Source organism: Dictyostelium purpureum (genome assembly GCF_000190715.1).
Source record: "Dictyostelium purpureum unplaced genomic scaffold DICPUscaffold_11, whole genome shotgun sequence".
NCBI classification, from domain to species: Eukaryota; Evosea; class Eumycetozoa; order Dictyosteliales; family Dictyosteliaceae; genus Dictyostelium; species Dictyostelium purpureum.
Window position 1 is genome coordinate 75,061 of NW_003519348.1, and position 14,884 is coordinate 89,944.

The 14,884-nt window shown below is 23.4% G+C and overlaps 5 protein-coding genes across 5 annotated transcripts; 1 reads left to right on the forward strand and 4 right to left on the reverse strand.

Moving 5' to 3' along the window:
• Window positions 1–4: 4 nt before the first annotated feature.
• DICPUDRAFT_91148 (uncharacterized protein) lies at window positions 5–2,993 on the reverse strand. The gene is made up of 2 exons (XM_003283635.1): window positions 2,910–2,993; window positions 5–2,272 (listed from the first exon to the last, which is right to left on the reverse strand). The coding sequence occupies exons 1-2, from the start codon at window positions 2,914–2,916 to the stop codon at window positions 126–128; spliced, it is 2,154 nt and encodes a 717-aa protein (XP_003283683.1). The 5' UTR covers window positions 2,917–2,993; the 3' UTR covers window positions 5–125.
• Window positions 2,994–5,607: 2,614 nt separating this feature from the next.
• DICPUDRAFT_96447 (uncharacterized protein) lies at window positions 5,608–8,382 on the reverse strand (the record flags this gene model as incomplete). Its single annotated transcript, XM_003283636.1, has 2 exons — window positions 5,608–7,745; window positions 7,843–8,382. The coding sequence occupies 2 exons, from the start codon at window positions 8,380–8,382 to the stop codon at window positions 5,667–5,669; spliced, it is 2,619 nt and encodes an 872-aa protein (XP_003283684.1). The 3' UTR covers window positions 5,608–5,666.
• A 398-nt stretch (window positions 8,383–8,780) lies between these two features.
• DICPUDRAFT_26238 (uncharacterized protein) lies at window positions 8,781–10,437 on the reverse strand (the record flags this gene model as incomplete). The annotated part of the gene is made up of 4 exons (XM_003283637.1): window positions 8,781–9,034; window positions 9,105–9,389; window positions 9,507–10,001; window positions 10,095–10,437. 4 exons carry the CDS (start codon window positions 10,435–10,437, stop codon window positions 8,781–8,783), a joined length of 1,377 nt encoding a protein of 458 aa, XP_003283685.1.
• Window positions 10,438–11,651: 1,214 nt separating this feature from the next.
• Window positions 11,652–13,287, forward strand: DICPUDRAFT_147382 (uncharacterized protein; the record flags this gene model as incomplete). The annotated part of the gene is made up of 3 exons (XM_003283611.1): window positions 11,652–12,380; window positions 12,458–12,856; window positions 12,925–13,287. The coding sequence occupies 3 exons, from the start codon at window positions 11,652–11,654 to the stop codon at window positions 13,285–13,287; spliced, it is 1,491 nt and encodes a 496-aa protein (XP_003283659.1).
• Window positions 13,288–13,659: 372 nt separating this feature from the next.
• DICPUDRAFT_74651 (uncharacterized protein) lies at window positions 13,660–14,861 on the reverse strand (the record flags this gene model as incomplete). The annotated part of the gene is made up of 2 exons (XM_003283638.1): window positions 13,660–14,729; window positions 14,816–14,861. The coding sequence occupies 2 exons, from the start codon at window positions 14,859–14,861 to the stop codon at window positions 13,660–13,662; spliced, it is 1,116 nt and encodes a 371-aa protein (XP_003283686.1).
• Between the last annotated feature and the right edge of the window lie 23 nt (window positions 14,862–14,884).

Below are 14,884 nucleotides of genomic sequence, written 5' to 3' on the forward strand. Positions count from 1 at the left end.
TTTTATATAAGCAATAAAAATTATAAATAATTAAAAAATTCTTCTAATTATTTTATTTGTTATTTTTATTTATTTTTATTTTTTCTATAATTTATTATTTATTTAATTTTTGATTGATTGATTGATTAATTGTGATATTTTATATTTATTAATGATTTTAATTTTGGAGCTATATCGATTACATTCATATCATTCATTGCACGACCATCGTAACCACCGAAAATATAAACCCTACTATCAATTACATTAGCACTGGCCATATCACGTGGATCGGGACTTGTACAAAGGAATGACATTTTACTCCAAGATTCTGAAATTGAATCGAAAAAGTAAAGTTTTTTTGTAACTTTTCCACGAATTAAATGTTGACCTCCAAAGACACCAATAAGTGGACCTAAAACAAATACACTACTAAATGTACAAACTTGAACTATTGGATTACAAGTAATATTTGGTGTATTATTATTGTTATTGTTGTTGTTATTGTTGTTGTTATTGTTGTTGTTATTGTTGTTATTGTTGTTATTATTATTGTTGTTATTGCTATTGGGGGAATTTGAAACACGACGCCAAATATTTGTTTCGGTATCATAGATGTGAATATCATTAAAACGTTCTCTCCATGAGTCACCTGCGCCACCACCAAACATATAAAGTTTTTTACCAATCGAAACTAATCTATGACCACAACGTGCTGATGGTATATCACCTGTAGCTTTAATTTCTGACCAACTATATGTAACAGTATCAAATACAAAAAATTCGTCTAAATCTTGAAGTTCCCAACGACCATCTCTATTAATTCCACCAAAAACGTAGAGCTTGTCGCCAATTGCAGCTGAAGCATGGTTAGTACGTGAACGTGGTGGTTTACCATATACTGTTGGATTGGTCCAAGAAAGCTTGTCAGTGTCAAAAATGGAAAGATCGAAATATACTCCACTACCATCAAAACCACCAAATACAAAAATACGATTTTTAATTGCAACTGAAGTGTGACGAGCAAATTTTGGTGGAGCAACACCTGAAACTTCAACCTTGGAGAAGCGGCTCTTTTCAACATCGAATCTAAAGATATCACTAAATCTACGAATTTGAGTTTCTTGGCCACCTATATAGTAAATAAAGTTGCCAACGGTTGTACCAGTATGTTGATATCTTGGTGATGGAACTACTCCTTTAATCTTTAATAAGCTTGAAAAAACTGCACCTCTTTCAGTTGATAATATTCTTAAATGATAATAGTTTTTCCATTGAGAATCAAATAATAGATTTTTTAATAAAATAGAATTTTCTTCTTTTTTTATAAGTGGAGGTTGTTTTTGATTTGAATTATTATTATTATTGTTATTGTTATTGTTATTGTTATTGTTATTGTTACTATTATTATTATTGCTACCCCATCTATCTATAACTTTATCTCTCCATAAAAAATAATCTTGGGTTAATCTATATATATTTTTTGAAACTAAAGACATATTATATACACAATCTAAAGAAAAATAACCTGCAATTTTGATTATGATCTCTTCTGGTAATTCTTCAAATGGGAAATAAGTATTGTTACATTGATTTTGAATATTATTACTTGTTTTGTTAAGGAATGTATTGTTACTATTTGTAATGTTATTGTTTTTGTGGTTGATACATAAATAATTTGAAAATGATTTATATGAATCATTTTCAAAACACTCTTTTCTTTCTCCTTTATTTGTTTTATTATCGAAAAATAATGTTTCTTTTTTTGTTGATTTATATTCTTCACAGATATCCTCTATTTCATTTTTTGATAATTGTGGTGGTTGTTGGCTATTTACAATGGATGATGGGGATGCGTTATGATATTTAATATTAGTTAGTGATTTTGATTGATATGTTCTATTTACATTGTTATTGTTTTCGTTTGAGGAAGAAGAAATTCGAGTGGATGGTATAGATATATTAGATTGTGACGATGTTGAGGTTGGGGATAATGGCATAGTTGATGTTGATATTGACAACGGACTACTATTGCTATTATTATTACCATCGTTATTGTTGTTTGTTTTATTTGCATTATAGATTGAATTTGGTTTTGAAATTTTTGAAAGAAGATTTTCGAAAAGATTTATAAATGAATTTGATTTTGTTTGATTTAAATTGGGTGTTTGCGATGATGACGATGATGAGGAGGAAGAAGAGGAGGAGTTCATTTTTTTATTAACTTTTTGTAAATTGAATGTTGGCATTATATTTTGAAGTACTATTAAAAAACCAACTATAAAAAATAATACTAATTATTATTATTTTTTTAATTAAAAAAAAAAAAAAAATTAGTTTTCTTATTAAATATTTTTAAATGGAAAATTAATTATTATATTATATTTTTTATTATTAAAAAATTAAAGTAAATAAAAAAAATAAAAAAAAGATAATGAAATTAAAAAAAAAAAAAAATAGAAATAAAAAAAAATATTATTATTTAAAAAAAATTATTTATTTGGATATATAATATATAAATATATTAATTTAAAGTAGTTTAACACCACACACCTAAATCATAATAGTGAAATTAACAAATATATATAAATTTAGAAAAAAAAAGGAAAAAAAATAAAACACAACACAAAAAAATGAAATTAATTTTGTTCATAAAAAAAAGAAAATCCAAAGCCTAAAAATAGTAGTTAGGTAATAAAATTTTGAAAGTTATAATAACTATTTATTTATATCACTAGAGTTTATTATTGTATTGTCTAGATGTTGTTATTTTTGAAAAAGTGTGGGAGTGGTGTGATTTAATATGGATGATAATATGAATAAAATAATAACATAACAATATTATCAATATGAACAATTATACAAACAAATAGTAGTGGTATAATAGGATTATTATATGGTGGTTATAGTATTTGTAGTATCATACATACAAAACATAAAGAATTTTGTGATAATTTAATAGTGAAATAAATATTTGTTAATTTAAAGAAGGACACACACAATTTTATTTTAATAATGAAAAAACAAATAATTGTATTTATAATTAAAAAAAAAATAATTAAATAAAAAATAATAAAAAATAAAAAATAAAAAAAAAATAGCCTTTTAAATTTGTAATATTAAATATTGACGGTATCGATAAACAATCAAAATGTTAAAAAATAAAAAATAACAACACAACCACAATAACTACTATTAAAGTGAGAGTGAGTTTATGAGTTTTTATATATATTTATATATATTTATATTTATATTTATATAGTGAGTGAGTTAGTGTGTGTTTAGGTGTGTGTGTGTTTCTTTTATTTATATACATTATGTACATAATAAGTAATTACATATAATTATTTGAATAACCCCCTCCACTTTTATATATTAAAAACAACAATAATAATATTGATATACATATCATAACGATTTTTTATTATTTATTATAATGCAATTAGGTTATGAGTGTCTATTATATAAATGATTTTTTCCTTTCTTTATTTAAAATATTTTTGGTGTATTGTTTAGATTTAAGTGTTGTTTTTATTTAACCCCCACTTACAAAATAAATATAAAGTGGTTATATGAGTTTTTTAAAAAACTGTGTGCTAGTATGTGAAAATAGATATATAAAAATCTATGTGTGCTAGTGTGTTTATTTTTGTGTTTATGTGGGAAATTTTAAAATACTGGTATTATATGTATGTAATATACATGATAAACTATCAATATCAACTATTTGTTTATTTTTTTGTTTTTGTAAAAAAAAGTTAAAATTTGTAGTTATCACAATAATATTATTTTTTGTGTTTGAGTTTTTTAATATTTTTTAACGCTTTTTATCAAATGTTAAATTGGTTTAATTGTATATATTTATTATAATGAACCACACGAATTTAATTAATTAAAAAAAAAAAAAAAAAGCCAAAAATAGTAAAAAGCAGAAAAAAACAAACAAATAATAAAACAAGATGTGAGATAGATATTAAAATATAATAAAAAGTTGTGTGTGATGGCAATAATGAAAAAAAACTAGATAATATACAATAATAATAATTATGATCATATATATGTTTATATTTGGATCTACATACAAAGAAAAAACATGATATGATAATAATATGGGTGATGTAAATATTAATGATGTTATTATTATTATTATTAATTATTATTAAAATAGTAAATTAAAATAGTTTGTTTTATTTTTTAATTCCTGTTTTTCTAATCTGTCAAAACCCCTTCCTCTAAAAATGTAAAATCAAAAGATTCCTTAAATATGTTATTGATTCTATACTATTATTAAAATTATTGTCTATTACTTTGCAGTTGATATTATTAGTATTACTATTATTGCTATTTGATTGTGTGAGTGAGAATTCTTATTATTTTTCTTTTTTTTTTTTTTTTTTACAAATTATTTATACAAAAAATATTATATTTATTCCAATATTAGGGATAGTCTCTTAAAAAGAAATGAAGAATTAAACTTAAATATTATTTTTTTTTTTTATATTTATAAAATTAAAAAAAAAAAAAAAGTATATTTGTATAAAAAAAAATAATTTAAAATTTAAAAAAAAAAAAAAAAAAATTTTAATTTAATTAATTGTTTCTGTAAGGGTGTAAATTATAAAAAAAATTAAAATTTAAAATAAAACAACAAAAAAAAAAAAAAAAATGTAATGTGTGAGTGTGTTTGTGGTAAAACTATAATTATTATAATGTGGTATGTTTAAAATAAAAAAAAACAAATTGATTTGAATGAAATCAAATCTTGGTTTATTTATTTATAAAAAACCATAAAATTATAATTAATTGGAATCTTCAATTATTATGGCAGAAGAAATAAACATATTTTTTTCTTTCTTTTATATATAAAAAAAAGATTAAAAAAAAAAGATTAAGATAAAAAAAATAATAATTATGTTATGTTACCTTTTATTTGTTTATGAGTGTGTTAATTTTTATTTGTTTTTATTTGTTGTTATTTGTTTTAATTTATTTATTTGTTGTTGATATCAACAATTTAATTATAATATTGAAAAAATTGTTTGTAAACCATATTTAAATAGTTTTTCATAGTCAGTATTTTAAACTACTGACATGAAACAAATGGTTAAATTAAAATTATAAAAAAAAAATACAAAAAAAAAAAAAAAATACAAAAATTATAAAAAAAAAATATTTTTAAATTTCCAAAAAAAAATCTTTTTGAAAAATATAAAAAATAATAAAAAAGATAATGATTATCACAATCATAATAATTATAATATTTTTATTAAACTTACTCTTTCTAAAATTATAACACATAATAATTTTTTTATATTAAAAAAAAAATAAAAAAAAAAAAATAATAAACCAAAAAAAAAAATATTGATATAATTTGAATATTTTTAATGATGGTATATTTTTTAGAAAAAAAACTTCTCTTTTTGGTATATAATTAAATTAGGGTTGCGTTATTAAATTGTATATAAAAAGACATGTTTTTTTTATGGAAATAGAGGTTGTATTTATACTATTTTTAAAAATTTATAGTTATAAAAAAAATTTCTCGAAAAGCAAAAAAAAAAAAAAAAAAAAAAAAAAAAAAAAAAAAAAAAAAAAAAAAAAAAGTTTAAGAGAAATAAAATCTAGATTGATTGTACAGACAAAAAAAAAAAATAAAAATTTTTTTTTTATTTTTTTTTTAAAAGGGTTTATTTTTGGTTTTTGTTTGATATAAAAAAATTATTAATATCTTCTTGGTCAAGCGAAAGATTTTTTTCATTAGCCAGATGGAGCACGCAAATAAAAGCGAGGGGAATTGAAACTTCGCCAGCAGTTGGTTTGTTTTGAGCTCTGAGTTGATTTTGTTCTATGTGGAGATTTTCTATTAATGAACCAAAACTATCATCACCATCCTCTTGAATTGTTTCTGATTCACTAGTGTCCTCATTTTCTTCTTTCTTTTCTATCAAGTTCCAAACTGAAGTCTTTAATTGTTTAACATCGATTTTCTTTGAAACTTTTGCATAATTTATATCAATTCTATTAACTTTTCTAGGTTCTGAAACTAAAACACCATTATTTAAACCAATAAATGTAGTTTTTTCATTATTATTAATGTTATCTAAATTATTATTATTATTATCATTATTATTATTTATTTGATCTAAAATACTATTATCCATATTATTATTATTATTTAAATCTAATTGGTTATTATTTGGTAAATCATCATCATCCCATTCTGGACCACCGCCACCACCATCGTAATCATAATCATCATTTCCAATATTAAATGGATTTGAAGATTCAATATCATCTTCACCACCATTTTCATTGTTGGTTTCTCCACCATTTCTTGCTAAAGTTTGTGATGACATTGAACTGTCAATATCTCTTTTATTTCTTTTACTGAATGAATATCTTTCTCTTAAAGTTGGTACATAAAATTGTGGTTTGGTGAAAAGACGAGCCAGTTTATTAATGCTAAAATGAATATCTGGTGGTAATAAATTATTATTTTGAGACGCTGCAGCTCTTCTTAAAGTTGTAGCTGATGAAGATGTATTTGCAGTTTCGAATTTCCACGCATCTGTCAATGGGCTGTTAAAATCAAATGAAATGGATGATGTTGGTTTTCTACGTGTCTTTCTTTTCTTTGGTTCTGCTGCGTCTTGTTTTTCTTTTTCAGCCTCTTTAGTTTTTCTTGTTACTTTTTTAAACTTCCAATGTTCTGGTCCTGTCCAATTCTTATCCTCTTCATTGTTTTTATCATTATCAAACAAGTTGTTATTATCCCAATCTTGATCATTTCTTTCAAATAGTGAAATATCATCATTATTAAAATTGTTGTTACTGTTGTTCTTTTTATTTTCTTGTTCTTCATTTAATTGGAGCCCCGGTATATTATGATCTTCATAGTCATTATCATCCCATTCTGGACCACCGCCTCCTTCATAGTCATAATAATCGTCATCGGCTGCTGCGGCACCAAAGTTATTGATATTAAGTTCTTCTTGTGGTTGTTTGTTATCATTATTATTTACAAAGTTATTATTGTTGTTGTTGATTTCATTATTTAATTCATTTAATTCATCAATTTTTTTATTTGAAATATTTGGTACCATTTGAGCGTTTGTTGACCATTCTGAAAAACCATAATAGGTTGGACAAATTTCCAAATCCCTGAAAGCCTCTGGTGCAAATAAATGTTTCCATTGACCTAATTGAATTTGTATATTTTCTTTTGATTTTTTTTCTTGTTGTGGTACTTGATTATCATCCCCAATGTCATGAATTGCATCATTTGAATCGAAAACTAATTTACAGTCACCATAAATTGAAAGATTATTTAATAATAGACCCTTAGCACCACCTTCATCAAATGCAGCTGTAGTTTTGCTAAACAGTGGATCGACGGTACATTTTAATTCAAATTTCTTTACAGTGATATTATCTAAATTATCTTCTAAAGTATTAACACCCGATTTTTTTCTTTTCTTTTTTACTTTTTCTTCTTTATCCGAGCCCTTATCATTTCCTTCGCCAACTTTATCATTGTCATCATCTCTAAATTCTTTGCCACCAGCTCTTGAAAGACCACCTAAAACCTTAATTGTGTTGACATGTACCGAATCTACACGACATGAATAAATTTTGATACTAGCATCCAAAACACATGATGCTGCTTGAAAATTAGTTGTATCTGAATCTAATTGTTTTTGAGTTTCTACAACATCTTTAATATGGTCAATTAAAGGAATATCCCATGAATTTTTTTGTGTAATTTTCTGTAAAAAAATAAATAAAATAATATATTAATATGAATTTTAAAAAGATAATATGAATAATAATAATAATAATAATAAGTGAAAATTAAATATTTACATTTTCAGTACTCATTTTAATTGTACTTTGATATAAATCTGAAATTTTTTGATGATCTAATTGATTTCTAATTGTAGTTGAATTAATTTGTACACCAGTTGATGTGGTTGGATTTGGTATAGCTCCAAAAGTTGATGATGGTAATAATATTGATTTTCTTTTTTTAAATTTACTTAAAACCTCGTTGTTGTCTGAGGAATGTTGTTTTTTTGAAGGTGGCTCTTTAAATGTAACCTTTCTACCACTAATATCTTCATCATCTTCGTCATCACTGCCATATTGGTTATTATTGTTATTGTTATTGTTTATAATATCGTCATCATCTTTTTTTCTTTTATATGAGTCCGAAGGTTTTTCTTTACTATTTATTATATTTTCTTTTGTATTATTTTGTAATGATGCTATTTTTGCTATATTATTATTATTATCTATATTATTATCTGTATTATTATGGTCATTATTATTTGTAGAAATGCCATGGCTACTATTATTACTAGCCGAACTAAAAACTGAAAATCTCTTTTTTATGGAAGAGAGCATTTTTGTTTGCTATTTTAATAATACACAGCTATTGGTGTATTATATTTATTTTGTTTGTTTTTATTTATTATTGTTTCTTTTGAAAGGAATTAATTTAATATATAAAGGCATGAAAAAAATTATTGGTGGGAATTTTTTTTAAGAAATAAACAAATATTTGTAAAAAAAAAAAATAAAAAAAAATAAAAATTAAAAAAAAAAAATAATTTAAATTATTTTTTTTTTTTTTTTTTAATTTTTTTAATTTATTTAATTTATTTTTATTTTAAAATAATTACCTCGGTTTTATACAAATATATATATTTATTGATATTTACAAAAATGGATGGGTGTTAGTATTTTTATTTTACTTATAAAATAAAATTATTATTATAATTTTTTTTTTTTTCCAAAATAACCTATACCAGATCATCTTCATTGCTTATTGAATCTTCTTTAATTGACATTTCGATCACTGATGAGTCAAATGCAGAGTTATTAATAACATTGGAGTTATTGGTATTGTTTTTAGTTGATGCATTTGTCATGCCACTACTTGATGATGAAGAGTTTTTACCACTATTACCACTATTGCTACTACTGCTATTTCTTGAAATGAATTTATTTACAAATGAATTATTAAATAAAAATGAATCTAACCAAATCTTTTTAACTTTATTATTGATTCCTATAAAAAAAAAAAAATTAATAAAATGAAAATTATTAAAATGAAATGAAATGACAATGATTAAACATACCATAAAAAATAAAAGCACCAATACCCAAAACTCTTAAACAAAAAAGGAAAACAAAATTACCAGCAACTGAGAATTTGGCAGCTGAACATTTTGTTATATCATCTCCCTCAAGTAAACATTTTACATAGTCATCTAAAACATTTTCATAGGTGCTCTGATCGGCGGCGAGTGATAAATAATAAAAGAACATATAAAAAAATGCGAAACCTGTTAATATAATACAAATCAAAGGTCTAATATTACCCTTTAAATTTGATTTTTGATTTGATACTTTTACAATCTGTGAAAGTGGGTGGGTGGGGTGTGGATGTAAGTGTGAGAAAAATAAAAAAATAAAGAATTAATATTTTTATGATTTACTTTTTTTTTTTTTAGGTAGACTTATACGTACATGGTGGATTTCTTTTAAAATTAAAATAATAAATACTGATGATGTAATGAGACAGATTGTTAGTGGTATCCAAAACAAAGCTAATTGATGGACTGCATCACCTAACCAGCAACCTAAACCGATATAACTCATTGAATATTGATCATTTGCAAGTGGGACAAATGAAAATACTATACTGATTATAAATGTAAAAATAAAGTAATATTTTTCGTAATTCTTTCTTTCTTGTCTTCTTTTAATGCTCATCCAAATTTCGAATGAGAGGAAAACCCACCAAAGGAAACCGAATACACCACCAAATTGTAATAAAATTCCAGAGCTAACACACAATGCATTATTTGATGTTAAATATTGACCCGGTGAAGGACATAATGACTTTTCTGGATCTTTAAAACTATGGCCAAAACTATAAAAATCTGTACACATTGCAATGCAAACTCCAAATGACATACATAAAATACCTATTGTATGCTTATTGTGCTTTCTATTGACTATAAGTGTGTGTGGTTAAAAATGAAAATGAAATTAATATGCGTGTGTTTTTTTTTTTTTTTTTTTTTTTTTTTTTATATATATGTTATTACCTAAAGGACTATAAGTGATTAGTAAAAATAAACCTGAAAAGAATGAAATTGTGCCCATTACCTCACTCATTGTTAAAAAAAGTTGCCAATCATCAATTTCAAAGAATGGTGAGGGACAAGGTATAACACACGATATATATGTGTCATTATATTTTACAAAATTGAATCCAAGCTTTTCATCCTCTATTCTATTGGACACATTCCTATATATTAAATCTCCTTTGCATATATTATCAGTTTGTCCATTTATGTAATTTATATTTATTATTAAAAATAATATTAACAATGTTATTATATTTATTGATTTAAACTTTGAAAATATATCTATTTTAAATCTATTCATTTTATTTTTATTTTTATTTTTATTTTTATTTTTATTTTTATTTTATTTATTTTTATTTTGCTTTAAGAGAAAATAAAAAAGTATTGAAAAAGAAAAAATTGAAACTTTTTTTATTTTTTTTTTTTTATTTTTATTATATTTAAAAATAAAAAAAATGAAAAAAGGTTTCAGAAAAAAATAAAAAAAATAAAATTAATTAATAAAAAATTTTTTTTGTGTAAAGGAAAAATTTTGATTGAATCACAATTATCCAAGATTTAAAATAAAAAAAATAAATTTTTTTTCAAAATTTTTTTATTTATTTGAAAAGTTTCTTTTTTGGTATGCGTGATGTCGTGGTGATATAGATTGTATACAAAAAACAAACTCATATCTGTTTTCAAATTTCTTTGATTCCCAAAAAAGCAAAGATATTATACTACCAGCCAAAAAATAAAAAAAATTTAAATTTTTTAAAAAAACAAAACTAAACTATTATTTTTATTACTTTGATTATTATTATGAGATATATAAAATTGTAATCTTTTCATTTTATTTTTGATTTCATTTTGTTTTGTTTGTGTATTTTTGTGTGTGATTGGGGTTTATGTGTGTGAAAAGTGTGGTGAACTGTTTTTTTTTATTTTTTAAATATAATTTTGAAGAGACAATGAAAATAAATAAATAAATAAATAATAAAAGAAATAATATAAATAAACAAATAAAAAAAAAAAGATTTTAAATATGCATTTATTTATCTTTTTTTTAAATTATTTGTAAATAAAATAAAAATTATTTTAAAATTGTAAAAATTTTTTGGTTGATGAAAAAATTGAACGAAATGGTGCGATGTTGAAAAAAAATAAAATAAAAATATAATAAATATAATTTTTAAATGTTTTATTATATTTTCTCCGCTACTGAATTCTTGGTTATCTATGAATTTTTTTGGGATTTTTTTTAGTTTTTTGATAATTTCTTAAAAACTAAAAATAACAATTGATTTTTATTTTTTTATTTTTATTTTTTGTATTTTTTTTATTCAATTTTTTTTATATTTCTCTTGATGTAAATATTGATGGTATTTTCGTAAAATTTTAAAAATAATAATAATAATAATAATAATAATAATAATAATTTAAAAAATAAGTTCAATAAATAAAAAAAATAAAATATATAAAAAAAAAAAAAAAAAAAAAATAAAAAAAAAGGAAAAATAAAAAAATAAAATTGAAATGAAATATAAAATTTTAATTTTATTTTTTATTCTTTTTATAAATTCATCAAGTGTATCATTAGTGAATTCTAGTATTGTGGATGTATCAAATATAACCTATTGTCCACCACCATTATTATTTAAAAATAGTTCAAATTATGTTGAAGATACAAAAAGAGGATACCATTTCGTTTCAGTTAATGGCACTGTGGTAAATTGTATACAGCCATGTCCATCTTTATACTTTGATTATAAAGAAGAGTGGCAAAAAATGATGAATATGGCATTGGTTGTGGGAACATTCAGTTTTTTCGCATCAGTTTTTTTAATTTTAACCTATTCACCATTATTAAATAAGAATTATAGAAATAGACATACTATTGGTATATTGGCAATGTTTTTTGGTATATTTTTGATCATGTTAACCGATGTATGGAATTTGGAAAAAAGATTCGAAGTGGGTTGTCCAGAGATAGGAAGATATTCAAGACAGAGTGATCCAGAGTGTGGTGCAACAGGAATTATATTTCAATTTGGTTGTGTCAGTGCTGTAATTTCATGGACCGTTTTAGCATTCGATTTATACTTTTCAATAAAGAAAATACAATTCAAAGCATTCGACAAATATTATTTGGTAGTTATATATGCTTTTAGTTTAATTTTAACATTTGTACCAGCTATTGGAAAACAATATGGATACACTGAATTTGCATTAGGTTGTTGGATTTTAGATTTTCCTTATCAAATTGTAAGTATATATATATATATATAGTATTATAGAATTTTACATTTTTATTAATTTAAAACAATTTATTTTCTATATAGTCATGTTTTTGGTTACCACTCTCACTTTGTTTAATTAGTAGCACTGTTGTAGTTTTAATGATTTTATTTGAAGTATATAAAATTATCAAGGTATCGAATCAGAAATCATCTATAAAGGGTCATATTAAACCGTTGTTGTGTTTAATTTGTAATTGTTTGGAGTTTTTTTATATGTTTGGGTACAGTCTATTCCTTAAGACTCAAATGGAGGAGTTAGAAAAAGGAATGGATGACTATATATATTGTTTATTAGATAATGCCACAAGCACTCCAGGATCATTCGAATGTAAACCAAAGAAACTCGGTATGACCGCTCAATTCATTTTCCTCATATCCCTTAGATTACTTGGCGTGTCAGGTATTGCTTTTTTTGGTTTTAATAGTAGAGTAAAAAAAATTGTAAGTATAATACATTCATAAACTTTCTATTTATTTTTATTTAAATACTAATTTTTTATTTTTATTAGTGGTTAGATTCTATAATTTTTAATAATAGATTTATGCGTAAATACTTTAGTCTTTCATCTTCATCCAACACACCAAATTTCTCAGGAAATAGAAATAATAGATTTAGTATTCAATATAACAGCGGAAATAGCAATAATAATAATAATAGTAACAGTATTAATTTAAATAGTAACTATTGTGTAGAAACACCAGAAGGTGATCCTTATTATAATAATTCAGAAACTCCAGATGGATCAAATGAACCAACTACAATCGAACTACCTGTAGTAAACAATGATAATCAAGAAAATAATATAAATACTGTAAATGATAGTAATAATGATAATAGTAATAATAATAATAATAATAATAATCAAGTGTAAAATATAATGTTTTTTTTTAATACATAATACATAATACATAATTCATAAAAAATAATAAATAATAGATAATACGTAATAAATATTACGTAATAAATAATACATAATAAATAATAAATAATAAATACATAGTAGATAATACATAATAGATAACAAATAAATAATAAAATAATAATATATAAAGTCGAATTTTAATAAAGTTAATAATTAAAAGTTTAATTAAATTTAAATTTTAAAATATAATATTTTTAAAAAAAAAAAAAAAAAAAAAAACCATGTGTAAATTTAATTATAAAAGTTATTTTAAATTATTTTACTTTTTTTTATTTTATAATACATGTTTTATTATTTATAAAAATACAAATTTTATTTTATTTAATTTTCATCCATTTCAACTTCGTAAGCATCTTTGTCACCTAAACCTAAAGCAGTAAAAAGAGTTGAGGATTTCCAAAGTAATAAAGATTCTTTTGATAAACCTAAGAAAACAAAGATTTGGATACCTAAAACTTTAACAAAGAAAGAGAAGGTGTATTGTGAAGCAAAACCAATGGTGTGTTCGAATGGGCAGTATTGAATTGGGTCTTTTTCAGTCAAATGGGTCATAGCGGCTTTGAGGAGACATTGAACTCTTTGTGAGATGGTGGCGGTATATTGGTCCTTTCTATCGTTGATAACACCAAAGAAACAAATCATATAAAGAATTTCGAAAAAGAATAAGATGACCATGACTAATTGCATTGCATGTTTGAAATTCTTACCATCACTTGTTTTTTTAATCATAGAGAATACAGTTAAGCAAATACCGACGAAACCAACGGCAAGTGAAACAATTACAACCCACCAGAAGAAACCATATTGCCAATTCTTTTCGAGGATCCAGCAAGAGTTAACACCAACTGGATAGTAACCATATTGATCACCAGCAATTGGACCAAAGGTAAGAGCAATAATAACAGCAAAGAGAGCACCTAAAACACCATACATAATTTTACTTGAAGTTTGTTTACCGGTAACTCTTAAATAGCCATCAATAGAGAGAAAAGCCCAAAAGATTACTGCACCTAACCAACCGAATTGATAGAGGATACCTTGAGCTAAACATTTATCATCAGTTTGACGAGCATATCTATTTGGTTCTGGGCAAATTACAGAGTCACCATAGCTAGTATACAAGAGATCAGCAATACCAATAAGAGCGGTTGACAATGAGATTAAGTAAACGATAGTGGTATGACGATTCATTTTAAAAAAGTTTCTATTTATTGGACCATAGGTAAGAAGAACGAGGCAAGATAAAACAAAACTAACGGTACCCATTCCCTTGGTTAAAATATTGTATTTATCCCATTGACTTTCTTCATAAAACATTGATTGACATGGAAGAGTACAATTACCAAATGGTGCTGGGGCAGCAATATACATATAACCTAAACTTTCACCCTCTTTAAATATAAAAAAAAAAAAATAAAAAATTATTAAAAAACTATGTCTATTACCTTTTTTCTTTTTTATGAACATTAAAACTTACCAGCAGGATTTTTTGTATATTGAAAAGTTAAAGGGGGTGGACACATACCCCATGCTGGTAATTGCGAAT